The sequence below is a fragment of the Pongo pygmaeus genome, chromosome 12 (assembly GCF_028885625.2).
Source record: "Pongo pygmaeus isolate AG05252 chromosome 12, NHGRI_mPonPyg2-v2.0_pri, whole genome shotgun sequence".
Classification (NCBI taxonomy): Eukaryota; Metazoa; Chordata; class Mammalia; order Primates; family Hominidae; genus Pongo; species Pongo pygmaeus.
Genome location: NC_072385.2, coordinates 43,184,029 through 43,200,291, shown reverse-complemented (window position 1 = coordinate 43,200,291; position 16,263 = coordinate 43,184,029). Strand labels below are relative to the sequence as shown.

The 16,263-nt window shown below is 42.9% G+C and overlaps 1 protein-coding gene across 4 annotated transcripts in view; it reads right to left on the bottom strand.

Moving 5' to 3' along the window:
• MERTK (MER proto-oncogene, tyrosine kinase) overlaps window positions 1-16,263 on the bottom strand; it is a 133,453-nt gene that overhangs the window by 15,659 nt on the left and 101,531 nt on the right. For all 4 annotated transcript variants that reach the window (XM_063648554.1, XM_054475596.2, XM_063648555.1 and 1 more), the window contains 5 exons: window positions 12,668-12,753; window positions 10,767-10,862; window positions 9,969-10,049; window positions 5,463-5,555; window positions 3,870-3,988 (listed from right to left, as the gene is read on the bottom strand). In XM_063648554.1, the coding sequence (XP_063504624.1) occupies window positions 3,870-3,988; window positions 5,463-5,555; window positions 9,969-10,049; window positions 10,767-10,862; window positions 12,668-12,753 (475 nt within the window). The remainder of the gene's footprint in view (window positions 1-3,869; window positions 3,989-5,462; window positions 5,556-9,968; window positions 10,050-10,766; window positions 10,863-12,667; window positions 12,754-16,263) is intronic.

Below are 16,263 nucleotides of genomic sequence, written 5' to 3'. Positions count from 1 at the left end.
TGGGAGGCGGAGGTTGTGGTGAGCCAAGATTGAGCCATGGCACTCCAGCCTGGACAACAAGAGTGAAATTCCATCCCCCCGCCACCGCCCGCCCCCTCCAAATTATACAACATACCATAAATTAAATGTGAGTAAAATCACCCATCAACATGAAACAAAACCCACTGAAGATGTGGTGCCACCACTCACAGGGATCTGTCTGGGGGCTGCCCTGCTGGGGAGGGGTGCACACAGAATGGGGCAGTCAGAAGAGCATTGAAGGCACACGGTCTGCAGCCTGGGGGCCAATCCTGCTTTCACCATGACCCCCTGTGCCTCAGTTTCCTCACCTTAGATTCCACTAGTAACTACTTTTTAGGGTTGTTGTGCCACTGGTGCATTAATACATACAAAATACAGGCTGGCCTATGCTACATGCTTGAGAAAGGTTAGCCACTGTCATCCCAGGGGCAGGTGTGTATGTAGTGACATGAAGGCCACGAGAAATGTAGGCATTGAGTGAACAATGAGAGACGAATGTCTGAAATCGCCAACAATTGTACTAAGGTGTTGGGAATTGTGGGTAATTTTTTATTCTTTTACAGACTTCCTATAATGCAATCATCTTTCTTTTTGGGGGAAAAAGAAGAGGAAAATACTCAGCCCTGTCTATAATATTTTCTGCGTAGGACTAGGCCCCTCACCTCTTTGGAAGAGTCTCGGTGATTTTATAACAGCTGTGTGATGTGGCTGCAGCTTCCTGTCTCTACAGTTAGTACTCATGCTGGTGAAAGACAAGTGCATTCTCATGGAAGAGAACAGGAGTACATGTGGGCATGGGGCCGGGGGGAACTGGAAAAAAGAAACGGGGCCACTCTCCTGTCCCGATCACTTAAACTGTCCCTAGGAAGAAGAGAAAGAGTAAAAGGGGGAAAAAAAGCAAAGCAAAAGTCCCCTCCCTCCATCACACACAGGCATAAGATACCAACGTTAGCTGGAAGTAGAAAAGGAGGCTCCAGCATGTGCTGACTCTAAATTGGGTCTCACATTTTTGCCTATTTGTTTTAGCTTTCCCAAATTTTAAATAAAGGGCTGTTTCTACAGATTGACCTGTCTCTTGGGATGACGACTAGGGTTTTTCTAAGCCGACTTCCCCCATGAAGGCGGCCCTCAGTTGTCATTCTTGTCATCATGGTTCACTGTAACTCTATCAGTCACCTGTGACCTGTGGTTATTAAGTTCATAAGTTACCGGAGGTCAGGGCACTTCAGTCTGAGGTTCTGCTTCTCTCTAGTGTCTCCATGCTGGAAGGATTCAGGGCAGGGGTTGCTGCCCCTCTTAGGGGCACTGCTGAGGCAAGCATGCTGCCCTACCAATTCCCAACACATCTTCTGATCCTGAGGATGGATAGGCTCATGATAAAGAGATGAATGGAGTGAGCAAGTTCACCCTCAGTGAACAACTAGAAAGCAACTCCATGCAGCCTCCACCGGGGAACTGAAAGGCACCCTGCATCCAGAGATGTTATAATGAACAAGCCAAAAAGAGGGGACTCCAAAAACAAGAAGCTTCTCTGACAGCACATGGGGCCCAAACATCTTTTAGAAGGAATGTGGCTTCCCTGACATGAAGATGCTCAATGACTGGGTGTGGGGGGTGGCGGGGGATGGGAATGCACATTTCTCTGTGTGGCTTCCCTGACATGAAGATGCTCAGTGACTGATGTGGGGGGCGGGGGGAAGGGAATGCACATTTCTCTGCACAATCCTTCCTTCTAAACGGCAGACCCCGCAGCATATGGGGCTTCATATTCCAATCACTATCTCTGATCTATCTGCCAACATTCTCCAGGTTACTGAAACGAAGAAGTCCTGGCCCTGACACCATGAGGTTCTGCATCTGTGCACGGACACTGCACCCCCCAGTTTAGTTACCTTGCACACTTCCTGTCCCTATGCCCCCGCTGGGCTCTGCCTGGCCCACTGGGCATTGGAGCCCCTGTGCTCCTGGTGCCCACAGCTCCCTCACTATGAATAATCAATTGTCTGTCTCCTGTTCTCCCCTCACTCACCACCAGCAGGTCAGCTCCATGGGGCAGGAACCACATCTGTCATGTTCCCTCCAGTGTCCCCAGAGCTCAGTGCCCACCTTAGAGTCAGCACTTGTTCACAGAGTGAACTAATGAACTTAATAAACCTTGTTGTTTTATTTTTTCAGATGGAGTCTCACTCTGTCGCCCAGGCTAGATTGCAGTGGCGTGATCTTGGCTCACTGCAACCTCTGCCTTCCTAGTTCAAGTGATTCTCCTGCTTCAGCCTCCCAAGTAGCTGGGATTACCAGTGCCTGCCACCACACCTGGCTAATTTTTGTATATTTTCATGAGAGATGGGGTTTCACCATGTTGGTCAGGCTGGTCTCGAACTGACCTCAAGTGATTCCCCCACCTCAGCCTCCCAATGTGCTGGGATTACAGGCGTGAGCCACCGCACCTGGGCAGAACTTAATAAACCTCCTTTGGTTAATAGTTTGTGAGTCCCATGGCACTGCTTCACTTGGAAAAGTGACCTGGCTGACCCTAGGCCACTGTCACCCCAGGTTTGTAGATATAGGGGAGTGTGCAGAACTCCACCACACTGGTGCTGCATGGGACATTTTCCCCTCTGTGTTTTGTCTGCAGAGCCAGTGGGAGTGAGTTTTCATCGTCCCTAAGAACTAATTTCCTTGCACTTTCATCCTGTGGACTCATCAGACCAACAAGCAAGAGCAGCAAGAATTCTTTCCTGGAGCCATCGCTGATGCAGTGAAGGAAGCGGTTGTTCCTAATTGCACTACTGCACTCAGGGGTCCACATACTGATGGCAGCTAAAGGGACAAAGGTGGGGTGTGTCCGAGAATGCCAAGGTGTAGACTGGGTGGTTCGGTTCCTTCCCAGGACCTGTGGTTTCTTACAGCTGTGATTAAGGGCAGTGATGATCTGGAGTGACTTTTGCCCTTTTGCCCAGTCAGAGAATGACTGTTGACAGAGGCCAGCCACACCCTGTTCCCACGTGTCCCAACCAGAACCCTGCAGGATCGCTGCCTTTTGCAACAGAGATGTGTGCAAGGCAGGAAGGGGCGTCCTTCTTAGCTGGGCATGTAGTCAGGACACCGCCTGCTTGCAGTCCACCATTTGTCCACAAAACATAACAGGAGGATACTGTTTTTGTTTCAGATAAGGAGGCCTAGGAAATGAAAGATACAACTTCCCCAGTGGCTATGATTCCTTAATGCTACAGCCCTCGAAGTCAATATTGAAAATTGACCCTGAAGAAAGGCAAGCGTCTCCATGGCCCTCAATTTCCTAGATGATCCGTAACTGCCTCTACAGCTACATCCAACATTCCCAGGGCTTCACAGTGCTCATGGTGGGTAAGTCAACATAGGGAGTAAAATGTTACAAACATTTTTCAGAATGTCAGTTGTGCAGTCTTCTTGGGTCACCAACACTCCTTCAAAGGTTGAAATCCAGAATGAGCTCTGTAAAATTTCTTTTAGGAGAGCCACCTTCAATGGCCTTCCCATAGTCTGCAAGCTCTGGGGATTATGCGGCCATGAGGGGTGTGAAGTGCAGAACCAGGAGCCTGGGCCACCCAACTCAAGTTGGTAAGGCTTTGTCCATAAGACTGTGCACACAGCCACTTAGCCCACCGTAAAGCAGGATAATAATACCTGGAGCAGGCCTGCTGTGAGGATAGACCCCACATTTCAACCCTGGACACACAGGGAGCACTGAACAAAAGTCAACGTCCTCTCCTTCCTGGCTTCACTTTCAAGATTAGACGATTTGGTTGTCCTGGCTAAGTCACATAAGCCCTGAGAAGCGTTCAGGGGTAACACAAGGAGATCATTACCTTTGGTCCTGTCTCCAATCGGGAATAAAGTAAGTAAGTATGCAGGTCCCCGTATTTCATGAAGGGTAAAATTACCATGGGCTTTGGGATGCCTTGAGAGCTCATTTCTATACATACACCTGAAATTACAAACACAGCATCAATTACAAAGAGCCCTTGTTACTGTGACCAGAAAAGCCCTGGTGGACCACTGGACAAACTGAAGCCATGTGTTACCAAGTTAACAGTTTGAAAAAACCAAGAGCGCCTAACTCACACTCTGTTCTAGAAAATGGAACACACAAAGGGTCCACTATTGGTATTTTTTTCCCCCTTTCAGATTAATGAGGGCATAAGGTCTGTCACAAATTAAACTGTAACAAGTACAGCCATCTAGAAACCTAGGAATTTCTGTTAGACTGAGTCTGAGGGGTAGTGACCCCATAAGATTTTTGTTTCAGATAAGGAGGCCTAGGAAATGAAAGACACAATGTCCCCAATGGCTATGATTCCTTAACGCTACAACCCTCGAAGTCAATACTGAACTAGTATTGAACTAGGGTGAACTAGTTTCATGTGATAGATATTTAATCATGTGAAGAAGTCCACTGCAAATGCTTAAACTATTACAATAACTTTGAAGGGCTTTAGGTAAAATTCACATCCCTAAATTTTAACAGTTTTGCAAAGGAGAAGCTACAATATCATTTATCATGGAATCTGAGAGCCAGAGGCTGTCACCTGATCCCACGCTTGCAAAGCTCCTGCACTCTGTGGTGTGATCACAAAGTGCAATTGTTCTCATAGTCAGCTAAAGCCAATAGCAGTGAATGAATAACAGTAGCTTATTTGACATAATACTGTATACAAACATTGATTTTCACATCTCTCTGCAGTGTCAATCATATAAAACTTTGAAAGATCCCAAAAGAATTTAGCATGTATCCAGTCACAGGATGGCAAAACAAAAACAAAAAACCAAGGTCAGCAGAAAATTCAATTATTTCCAGGTTACTCTTCTCTCTTGGGACAGAGCCACTTACACAGCATCCATTCCATACTTAATCTCCTCTTTTGTAATTTTTGGCTAATGGAGCTGCAAAGCCAAATTACGTTAAATCATGTTCTATGGAACTGTTAAATCATATTCCATGAAATCATCAATGTATCATGATGTTAAGAAATCAGTACTTTCAAACAGGTTAATAAATTATTTCTCAAAGATAAACCTACAGAATTTGTCTACTTTTTCAGCTTTATCCCACTGCTATATAACTCATGTATAACCTTAAATTAATAAAAATTATAACACAACCACCTCTGTGTCTTGCCTTTGAGTAACTGAGGACAATTTAATTCACACTCTCCTAGAATTCTGTGGAAAACTCAAATCATTCCTGAGCCCAACAGTGTCCAGAAAATGCAAACTCATTATCACTATCAGCCTCAGAAAACATCATTATGAAGAAAAGTCTGGGTGAAAACCTCAATGTTATAAGTTATGTTGGGGTTATACAAAGTGTAAACTTATCTACACCAGAGATTTTTTCCTTTGGCACAGAGCAGATCAGCAGAGCCCTCTTGGCCACCCACTCCCGCATTTCTCGGAAGTACCTAGAAGTCGAATGACATTTGGGTGGCTGAAGTCTTTCATGCACGCTGCCTCACTGAGAAACTCCTCGATCTCCCGCTGCGAAAAGTTGTCCACTAAAGGAGAAATAGAAAAGGTTAAGCATGGATAATTTACTCAATTAAGGGGAGTGGGTGGGCAACAGCAATTCTGTTCTCTAAAACCCAGGTCACGAAGAGATGAAACTATACAGACAGGAAACAGATGAGTGGTTATCAGGGGCTAGTAGGGCTAGGGGAGATAAGAGGGGGGCAAACAGGCAAAGCACAGGGGACTTTTGGGGCCAAGAAATAATTCTGTATGATACTGTAATGATGGATGCATGACACTACACATTTGTCAAAACCCACAGAGCTATATAACACCAAGAGTGAACCCTAATGTAAAATATGGACTCTGGTTAATAATAATGTATCAGTACGGGTTCATCAATTGCAAAAAATGCAGCTCACTAATAAAAGACATTAATAATAGGAGAAATTATGTGTGTCAGGAGGGGACCTATGGGCATTCTCTGTACTTTCTGCCCAATTTTTCTGCAAACCTGAAACTGCTCTAAAAAGTTAAAGTCTAATGGTAAAGAAAAAAATTCCAAAAAAAAAAACCCAAAACCGAAACAAAGAACAAGTCTAACTGATCTGTTGCAATTATATTTGCTTTTTTTAAAAAAAGAAAGAACTCCACACCTCTCTGTTTCTATTGGTGTATGTCCTGCAAGTCTGGTTGCTCAACCACGCCTTGTGAGTTGGATGCATTGTCATACCAAGTTTTTTGAATTAAATTGGCTTAAGAGAGACATTTAAAATTCTGTATTACGCTAAGTGAAATAAGCCTGTCACCAAAGGATGAATACTCTATGATTCCACCTACATGAAGTACCTAGAGAGTCAAAACCAGAGACAGAAAATAGAATAGTGCTCGCCAGGGCTGGGGAGAGAGGGTAGTGGGGAGTCATTGTTCGGTAGGTGTAGAGGTTCAGTTTTGCAAGATGAAAAGTCTTGGGACCGGGAGCGGTGGCTCACGCCTGTAATCCCAGCACTTTGGGAGGCCGAGGTGGGTGGATCACGAGGTCAGGAGATCGAGACCATCCTGGCTAACAAGGTGAAATCCCGTCTCTACTAAAAATACAAAAAATTAGCCAGGCGTGGTGGCGGGCGCCTGTAGTCCCAGCTACTTGGGAGGCTGAGGCAAGAGAATGGCGTGAACCCGGGAGGCAGAGCTTGCAGTGAGCCGAGATCGTGCCACCGCACTCCAGCCTGGGCGACAGAGGGAGACTCCGTCTCAAAAAAAAAAAAAAAAAAGAAAGAAAAGTTTTGGAGATGGATGGTAGTGATGGTTGTGTAACATTATGAATATGGTTCTTAATACCACTGAATTGTACACTTAAAATGGTTAAGATGGTAAATTTTATATTATGTATATGTTGCCACAATTAAAAACAAACAAATAAAACAAAAAGTTCGGCTTGCCTTAGGGAATTTGCGTTAACAGGGTAAAACTATTGATTAAAATCATGCATGAGGGCATCTAATGCAGTGTCTATACCATCCTATGGGCTTAATATATATTAATCTTCTTTCTACTGAAGGAAATTTAGAAAAATTTTAAAATTTTTCTAATTAAAAAAAAATCTATACATCTGCAAAAATTTGCCCTCACCTATTCCTTTTGCTGCAAACAACCAGGTGGGGGAATAGAGGGGTAGGGCTCTGCCTGAAGACTCTTCCCCAGGGGTCCAACCTGCAGGTAAATGTAGCTGAGCCTGGGGATTTTGAAGCTAGAGATTATTCTCTCAATCTTTGACAATTAGCAGGGGTGTAATCCCTATGCAAGTTACCCTAATGAAATTAAATAACTGCAGAGTCAAGCCAGAGAAAAAGTGGGTTCCAGGCCCAGCTCCTCCCACCAGGCCTCCTAATATACCTGCCTTATATCCCTAATAGGGATTATGGAATGACTCCCCACAGATGCACTGTGAGGCTCAGATAAAATCATACAAGAGGCAGGAACAGTGCAGAATATGGCTCAGTGCTTGGTTCAGCTCCAGTGAGTATTCTAACTTCAGGGTGTTTTAGTTTTTGGGGGCTAGTTCCTGAACCTCCTTTTTAGTTATGTTCATTTTCTCTTTCTGTTGTCCTGATGAAATACAGGAATAACTGCAATGTCCTTTGGCTAACAGTGAGTATCACATAAATATTAGTCATTATGGTCTACTTAAAAAGTACCGGTTCATGTGACTTGTTGGTTATTGTGGTTCCTTTTTATAACTGAATTAAGCTTCAGCCTCCAGGCCAGGCGTGGTAGCTCACAGCTGTAATCCCAGCACTTTGGGAGGCCGAGGTGGGAGGATTACTTGAGGCCAAGAGTTCAAGACCAGCCTGGCCAACATGGTGAAACCCCATCTCTACAAAAAAATACAAAAATTAGCCAGGCATGGCGGTGCATGCCTGTAATCCCAGCTACTCGGGAGGCTGAGGCAGGAGAATTGCTTGAACCCAGAGGTAGAGGTTGCAGTGAGCTGAGTTCATGCCACTGCACTCCAGCCTGGGCGACAGAGCGATACTCTGTCTCAAAAAGAAAAAAATAAATAAACTTCAGCCTTTTCATTTAAGAGTCTCAGTACATGCTTATAATCTAACTTATGCTTTAATGTCCAGTAAATAGTGGATTTAAATTTTAGGAAGAATCCAATTTTACTTTATTCCCTGATCAAAAATAGTATTGAATAGGTACAAGGGGTTAATAAGGAAGCAACATCAAGAATATTGACAAACTGAGCACCAAATAATCTCCATCCATGATTCATGATGAAGACTGGGTGAAATGCCACATGACCACGACCTATTTTCTAAGTTCCCCAGTGATAGGCCATGACCAGCCAGACACCTATAGAATCAAACTTATATAGCTGTGTGGCCCCAGCTCCAGAAATGCACTTCCTGGAAGAAGGACATGGAGAGGAAATGCTACCTTGCTCTGCCAGTGAAATCTGGTCATCTTATGGTAATGAAGAAACCCAGCACAACCTGCCCCCTTTGTAGCCATTTCAATTAGACAAGTCAGCAAGTCACTACAGTTTCCTTACCTATACAGATTTTAGGCCGGGTGAGGTGGCTCACGCCTGTAATCTCAGAATTTTGGGAGGCCAAGGCAGGTGGATCATTTGAGGTCAGGAGTTCGAGACCAGCCTGGCCAACATGGAGAAACCCCATCTTCTCTACTAAAAATTCAAAAATTTAGCCAAGCATGTTGGTGGGCGCCTGTAATCCCAGCTACTCAGGAGACTGAGGTGGGAGAATCACCTGAATCCAGGAGGTGCAGGCTGCAGTGAGCCAAGATGGCACCACTGCACGCCAGCCTGTGTGACCCAGTGAGACTCCATCTCAATTAAAAAAAAAAAAAAAAAGATTTGAGAGGGCCTAGACTGCATAGATTTTGGAGTGTCCTAACTGGCATCTACCACTATTTTTGTCAACACTGTAATTTGTTCTCCTCCACACTGACATCAAAGTGAACTTTCTGGAATTTAACCTGCTCTATTCTTCATTTGGTTAAGACTCTTTTTTTTGTTTTGAGACGGAGTCTTACTCTGTTGCCCAGGCTGGAATGCAGTGGTGTGATCTTGGCTCACTGCAACCTCCGCCTCCCGAGTTCAAGTGATTCTCCTGCCTCAGTCGCCTAGGATTACAGGTGTGTGCCACCACGCCTGGCTAATTTTTGTATTTTTAGTGGAGACGGGGTTTCACCAAGTTGGTCAGGCTGGTCTCAAACTCCTGACCTTGTGATCTGCCCGCCTCAGCCTCCCAAAGTGCTGGGATTACAGGCGTGAGCCACCGCGCCCGGCTGGTTAAGACTCTTAATAGTGCTCTACTCCTTGCAGGATAAAGCAGGTTCTTGGCTATGACTTACAAGACCCTCCCTGACCCACTGCTGGCTCTCTTCCCAGCTTGCTTGGAAGTTCTAGCTTATGATAGCAACTCTTCATATGCCTTGACCAAATATTTCTCCTCTTTCTGGGGAACTTACTTGCCAGGCAGCCCACAGCTTCCTCAGGGCCATGCAATCATCCTCAAATGAGGAAGTAGCCCCAGCACACTAGACAGGTTGGCCAGAACAACCCCTGGGGTCAGATGTTGCCATCAGATCACCCCTGCCTCAGCAATTGATGCTCTACTTTGGAGTTGTTAGCTCTACTAGATGAGAGTGAGAGAGAGAGAGACAGTGAGAGAACGAGAGAGAGCAAGACAGAGAGTACGTATGCATAGACATGCAGGAGTTAGTAAAAATAAAAAATGTTATTGCCTTGAGTATAAAGAATATGTAATGCATGCATGAAGAGCTCATTATAGTAAGTCCCCCTTGGTGACCAGTGTTCCACATTGCCTTCTGGCCCACTGGCAACTGAGATTGTGACATATGGCCTCATGGAGCACCCAATACTGAAGCAACTGCCCACCCCAGAAGAATGGGATTCATCACTGATAACTCACACTTCATGGTCTTCACTGCCACTTTCTGAGAGGTCCCATCTTCCTGCTTAAGATTTCCTTCCATTACAGACCCAAACTCTCCTGTGAAGTGAAAGAACACCTGTATGGACACTGTGCAAACTCTCCCCTGACCACAGAAATGCTACAGTGCCAGAGCTGCTGGTTTCATGTGGTATGAGAGCAATTCACCCACAGGCAGCCAGGCAGAGCCTGCCCAGGCCACCCACATCACAAACCAGGGCGATGCGCCACACTCTAGTCTCCTGCTTGTCACGAGTTTGGGTGGCTTGGGCCTACCTTTGCTCATCACTTTATTAAACATTATAACCAATCCAAGACACTTAGAAGAGAACATGAAAAATATTATTGAAGTTTTTAAAGCACAAACTTTTAATACCATTATCATTCATCCTAAGAACAACTTAACAAGTTAAATACGTATTTTCATTTTTGTTCGTAATTAGAAAGGTACCAAGAAGAATGAACTTAAGAACTAGAGGAATAAACTTGAAGTACACAGGAAACTAATCAATGAATTACATGCTTTTCAATGAAGAAAGAAAATTAATATTTTTCAAGGACCTGTATGTGCTAGGCATTGAAGAGAATCTTTTCATTTGCCAGATCTGAGTTTCAGAAATTAATAGTCTATCATTTTAAATAATAAAATGTAACTATCCATAGTATAACTCAGAGTCCTAAGATGGTATTTTATTTAATAAATACATGTTAAAGAATTATTCTAAACTGCTTACCTTCTTATCCCACATTTTAAAAGAATTACTTTAAATTGCTTACCTTCGCCCAGAATTTTTCCAAGAATTAGAAGATTCCTGTCAATCACAACATCTTCTAGTTTATTTTGTAGTTCCTCACTGACTCCCAAGCTACGTACTGAAAAAGGAGTAACACAGTATGTACAAAAATTGTCAGCGTGTTTTCTTTCACTTGGTAATTAAAATGAAATAAAGTCCTGTATAATAAAACATTCCTTATTTATTTATTTATTGAGCCAGAGTCTAGCTCTGTTGCCCAGGCTGGAGTGCAATGGCATGATCTTGGCTCACTGCAACCTCTGCCTCCTGGGTTCAAGAGATTCTTGTGCCTCAGCCTTCCAAGTAGCTGGGACTGCAGGCATGCACCACCACACCCAGCTAATTTATGTATTTTCAGTAGAGATGGGTTTTATCATGTGGGCCAGGCTGGTCATGAACTCCTGACCTCAAGTGATCTGCCCACCTCGGCCTCCCAAAGTGCTGGGATTACAGGCGTGAACCACTGCGGCCGGCCCCTTTTTTCATTTTGTATCTTATTTCTCTCCCCAAAATGCCAGTAATAAAATTTTATACTTTATGATGATTAAACTAAGTATAATGACTCCTTCAGGGCAAGGTTAATTCTGAAGAATTACAAAAATCAGAACCATATTTCTCTTTCTGTTGTGTGGTGGCAGCAGCTGGCAATCAGATTCATGTAGGGGTGGTTTGCCTTTGACTTAAAGGGATGAGGAAGATAAGTCAATAGGTACTTTCTAGTGAATTCTTTACTATTAATATTATACCCTTAACTACAGTATACAAAAGAACCACACCTCCCCTACTCTTCCATGCCATGGACGGAATCTCACAAACCACAGGAAACATCTAGAGAATAAGCTCTTATTTTACATACTGTATATGAAACCTCATTATAACAGCATAGCAAGGGCTAAATTGAGCACTTTGAGGAATTGGAGAAAAAGATTTTCTATAATAAAATATATAATGTAGTAAGGTATATAATAGATGGGTCGTGTTGGCAACAAGAGAAATTAACCAGAAGGAGACTAGTTCAACAACTCTTGGCAAATGATTCAGTCTGGACCACAGTTAAGGCATGAACAAGCTCTTGAAAGAACAAAAAAAATGTGGATAATTAGGACACATTAGTTCTCAGAGAAAAAACTTTATCCAGTGGTTCTCCAATAAAGGAAAGAAAGTGGTCTAAATGACAAATTTTAAAATTTTAAATTAAAAAAAAATTTGAGGATATCTAAAAGTCAAAACTTACAGACTAGAAAGGTAAAGAAATTAATAATATTCTACACCAAGCAAGTTTCTATTTCATAGCAACCTGTATTCTGTCATTCTAATGTATTTTCTTTATTGGGGGCAAACGTCCAGAAGCATGAATTTGTTAATATTTGCATGTCCTTTCTATACTTTTTCTGAAATTATTCGGGAACACTAGTATCTGTTTATTTCCACTGTTTAAACCAGAAACCTCCACTCTCTGATTCAGCAAAGCTCAAACCATAATTACTATAAAGCATGTTGGCAAATCATCCTCGGAGTTGGTTGCCAGGAAAACAGGAAATGAGGCTTGAGATTATGTTCGCTAGTTAGAAGTTTTCTTTAAATCCCTGACCTCTACCCATCTTCTGTCACCCTAGAAGATTCCTCTTTTCTGCTACATTTCATGACATTATGAGTCCTTTTAACCCAACCCCAGGTCAAGCTCCTGATTGCAGTAAATTAGCCCGCAGAGCTGTGCATGGCAATGTCTGACTATCTACTTGCTGCTTTTAAAGACATTTTGTACATTAAAAATATCCGTTCTTCTTCGACATCTTTGGCTTTTGTTAGAAATCTGTCTGTTGTTCCTTCTTTGTTCTCAACTATTTTAACTTTTGCCAAAAAGGGAAATGAAAGTCAACTTACAGGTAAGTTCAATGGCTCGCCGACAGAAGGACTTCTTTGCTATATAATTCACCACTAATTCAGAATCCTCCTCTGTGAATGCATTCCTGGGTGAATGAAAACAAGGATACTTCACTATAAAACAGGGCTACTGGGGCAGGCGCTGATTCCACAAGGATGCTACAGAGCTTCCCCTTTTCAATGGGTTCTTCTACAACAAAAGCTTTCCCCCTAGAAGAAACGTGTTTCTTTCCTTTGCTTTATTTTAGACTTATTTGGCAATATTGAAACTACTCTAGCTAGGTACCATCAAGAACAGAGAATAACAGATAAACTCCCAGTGGTCAAAGCTGTAACAGTCTGAGCAAGAAACTAAAGTAATACTAGACTATGAGTATAAAATGAATATCCATGAGTCTATACTTACGAAAATGATTGAATGAATGAATGGAAGGAAAGACACCAATCTCCTGTGGTGAAGAATTCCAAATATTTTATGTAGCTAGTAAGGGGTGAAGGGAGTTAAACCCTCATGCTGTCAGTATGGGCTATGCGTAGTGACTTGCTTCCAAAGAACAGTAGGGAAAGGGAGAAAAAATAACTTTATGGTAGAGAAACCCAGCAAATACTACTTCAGCCAGGTGATCAATGTCAACATCAACAGTGATAAATCATGTTAATACGCACCCTTGATAAGAAGTGATGACAATGGCACTTTAATTCTGTGCTCCTCCTCTCAATCACCCGTAACCCCGGCTCATTATCAGCAAAATATCAAACAAATTGCAATAGAGGGGCATCCTACAAAACACCCGACTAACACTTCTGAAAACTGGCAAGATCATCAAAGACAAGGAAGGTCTAAGAAACGGCCACAGCCGAGAGGAGCCTAAGGAGATGTGACGACTGACTGTAAAATGTGGCGTCCTGGAAGGATCCCAGAACAGAAAAGGGACATTAGGTGAAAATTAAGGAAATCTCAAGAAAGTAGAGATGTTAGTTAATGACAATGTATCAGTATTGGCTCATTAACTGTAACAAATGTATTGTACTAATTTTCAGGACCCTGAGCCCAAGCTAAGCCATCATATCCCCTGTGACATGCACGTACACATCCAGATGGCCTGAAGCAACCGAAGATCCACAAAAGGAGTGAAAATAGCCAGTTCCTGCCTTAACTGATGACATTCCACCATTGTGATTTGTTCCTGCCCCACCCTAACTGATCAATTGACTTTGTGACAATACACCCTCCCTGTCCTTTCGATAATGTACTTTGTGATATTCCTCCACCCTTGTGAATGTACTTTGTACGATACACCCTCCCTACCCTTGAGAAAGTACTTTGTAATATTCTCCCCCACCCTTAAGAAGGTACTTTGTAATATTCTCCCCCGCCCTTAAGAAGGTACTTTGTAATATTCTCCCCACCCTTGAGAAAGTACTTTGCAAGATCCACTCCCTGCCTGCAAAAAATTGGTCCTAACTCCACCGCCTATCCCAAACCTATAAGGAACTAATGATAATTCCACCACCCTTTGCTGACTCCTTTTTCCGACTCAGCCCGCCTGCACCCAGGTGATTAAAAAGCTTTATTGCTCACACAAAGCCTGTTGGTGGTCTCTTCACACGGACACGTGTGACACTAATAATGTAAGCTGTTAATAACAGGGGAAACTAGGTATGGAGCATATGAGAAGTCTCTGTACTATCTTCTCAATGTTTCTGTAAAATTAAAACTGTTCTAAAAAATAAGGCTGGGTGTGGTGATTCATGCCTGTAATCCCAGCACCTTGGGAGGCTGAAGCAGGAGGATCACTTGAGCCCAGGAGTTCAAGACCAGTGAGGGCAACAAAGTGAGATGCCCCATCTCTACAAAAAGAAAGAAAATTAGCCAGACATGGTGGTATGTGACTGTGGTCCCAGCTAATCAGGAGGCTGAGATGGGATCATCACTTGGGTTCTGGAGGATGAGGCTGCAGTGAGCCATGACTGTACCACTGCACTCCAGCCTGGATGACAGAGCAAGATCCTGCCTCAAAAAAATAAATTAATTTAAAAAATAAAAAATGAAGTCTATTTTAATAATCCATTTAGTCACTGTTTTAGACTAATTCGTGGGAAAGTATTATGAATTAGAAAGTCTAGATTACAGATTTAATCTCAATTTACCTTAGGTACATAGATTATTTTAAAGAGATAACACAATTTTGAAAGAAATACTGATGTACACAAAGGAAAGCACTTGGAAAGATGTATGCCAAAATAGCAACCAACACCATCTATGGGCCTGAGATGGGCCTCACTTTCTCCTTTTGACTATTCTATATAATCTGATTTTTAAAAAATATAATGTTACTTTTATAAGTAAAAATAAAAGTATTTTCATTTAAAAATGAGCTGGAAAGTGGTTTTACAAAAGGAACAAATGAATAGATCTTGTAGTAAGGTACCATGGGAACTGACTTCGGCATAGATAAAAACAACCTGTTACAAGTCTTTCATTTGTTTTAAGCTTCTGCTGAGTTTAATGGTTCCTGGAAATAGTTTTATTTCTAAATATTTGAAATAGTATTGTAATCTTGTTAATATATTTGCTGTACTCAGCAGCCCCACTTTTTGGTAATGTGGCATGTGCTGCTCTTTCTGGTTGGAATGCTCTTCTTCTCTCTCATCTAATGAATACCTGCTCTTTCTTCAGATCTTAGCTCTGGTGTCAGCCTCTTCTGCACGAAGGCCTTCCCTGACCATGTGCTGCTCTTTCTGGTTGGAATGCTCTTCTTCTCTCTCATCTAACGAATACCTGCTCTTTCTTTAGATCTTAGCTCTGGTGTCAGCCATTTCTGCAGGAAGGCCTTCCCTGACTTTCTTAATGCAGCCAAATTTTTCTGACACATTCTTACCCCTTTATATAGAATGTATTACAGTTGCCATTTTTAATCTATTTTGTGACTGCTTGACTACTGTCTGACTCCCCAGGAACTGTGAACCCCATGAGGGCAGGATTTTGTTCACCACTATATTCCAGGCTACCGCAGTACCCAGTGCCTAGCAGGCCTTTAATACATATTAATGAGCTACTCTCGCAGCTTCTGCAGAGGTTCTCTGTACTTGTTTTATGATGAGCCCACGTCACACCAAAATCCTGGGATGTATTTTAGTCAATTATACGTTCAAGAGTTAGATCAGATTTTGTCCACTTCTTCAAAATAGTCACTCTTAGAATTCACATACTAAGGTATAACAATTGTAAGAATAGGCTTATAAAGACTAAAGTAACTGACCCCTAAGACCGGGATGAACACAAATAAAGGGTAGCCTGGCTGCCAATCTTAAGCCTTTCCCACGCCTATGGCAAGTCTTGGAGCAAGTGGGATGTTCTAGTAGCATTCTGAAGGTGGAACAATGGAAGAGGGAGGCTCAGCCCCCTCCAAAGTATAGCCATACACCCCTCACTCATTCTGTCCCACTCCAACCTGCCAACAACCCTCCTGGGTTCAAGCAATTCCTGTGCCTCAGCCTCTAAAGTAGCTGGGATTACAGGCGTGTGCCATCATGTCCAGCTAATTTTTGTATTTTCTGTAGAGACGATGTTTTGCCATGTTGGCCAGGCTGGT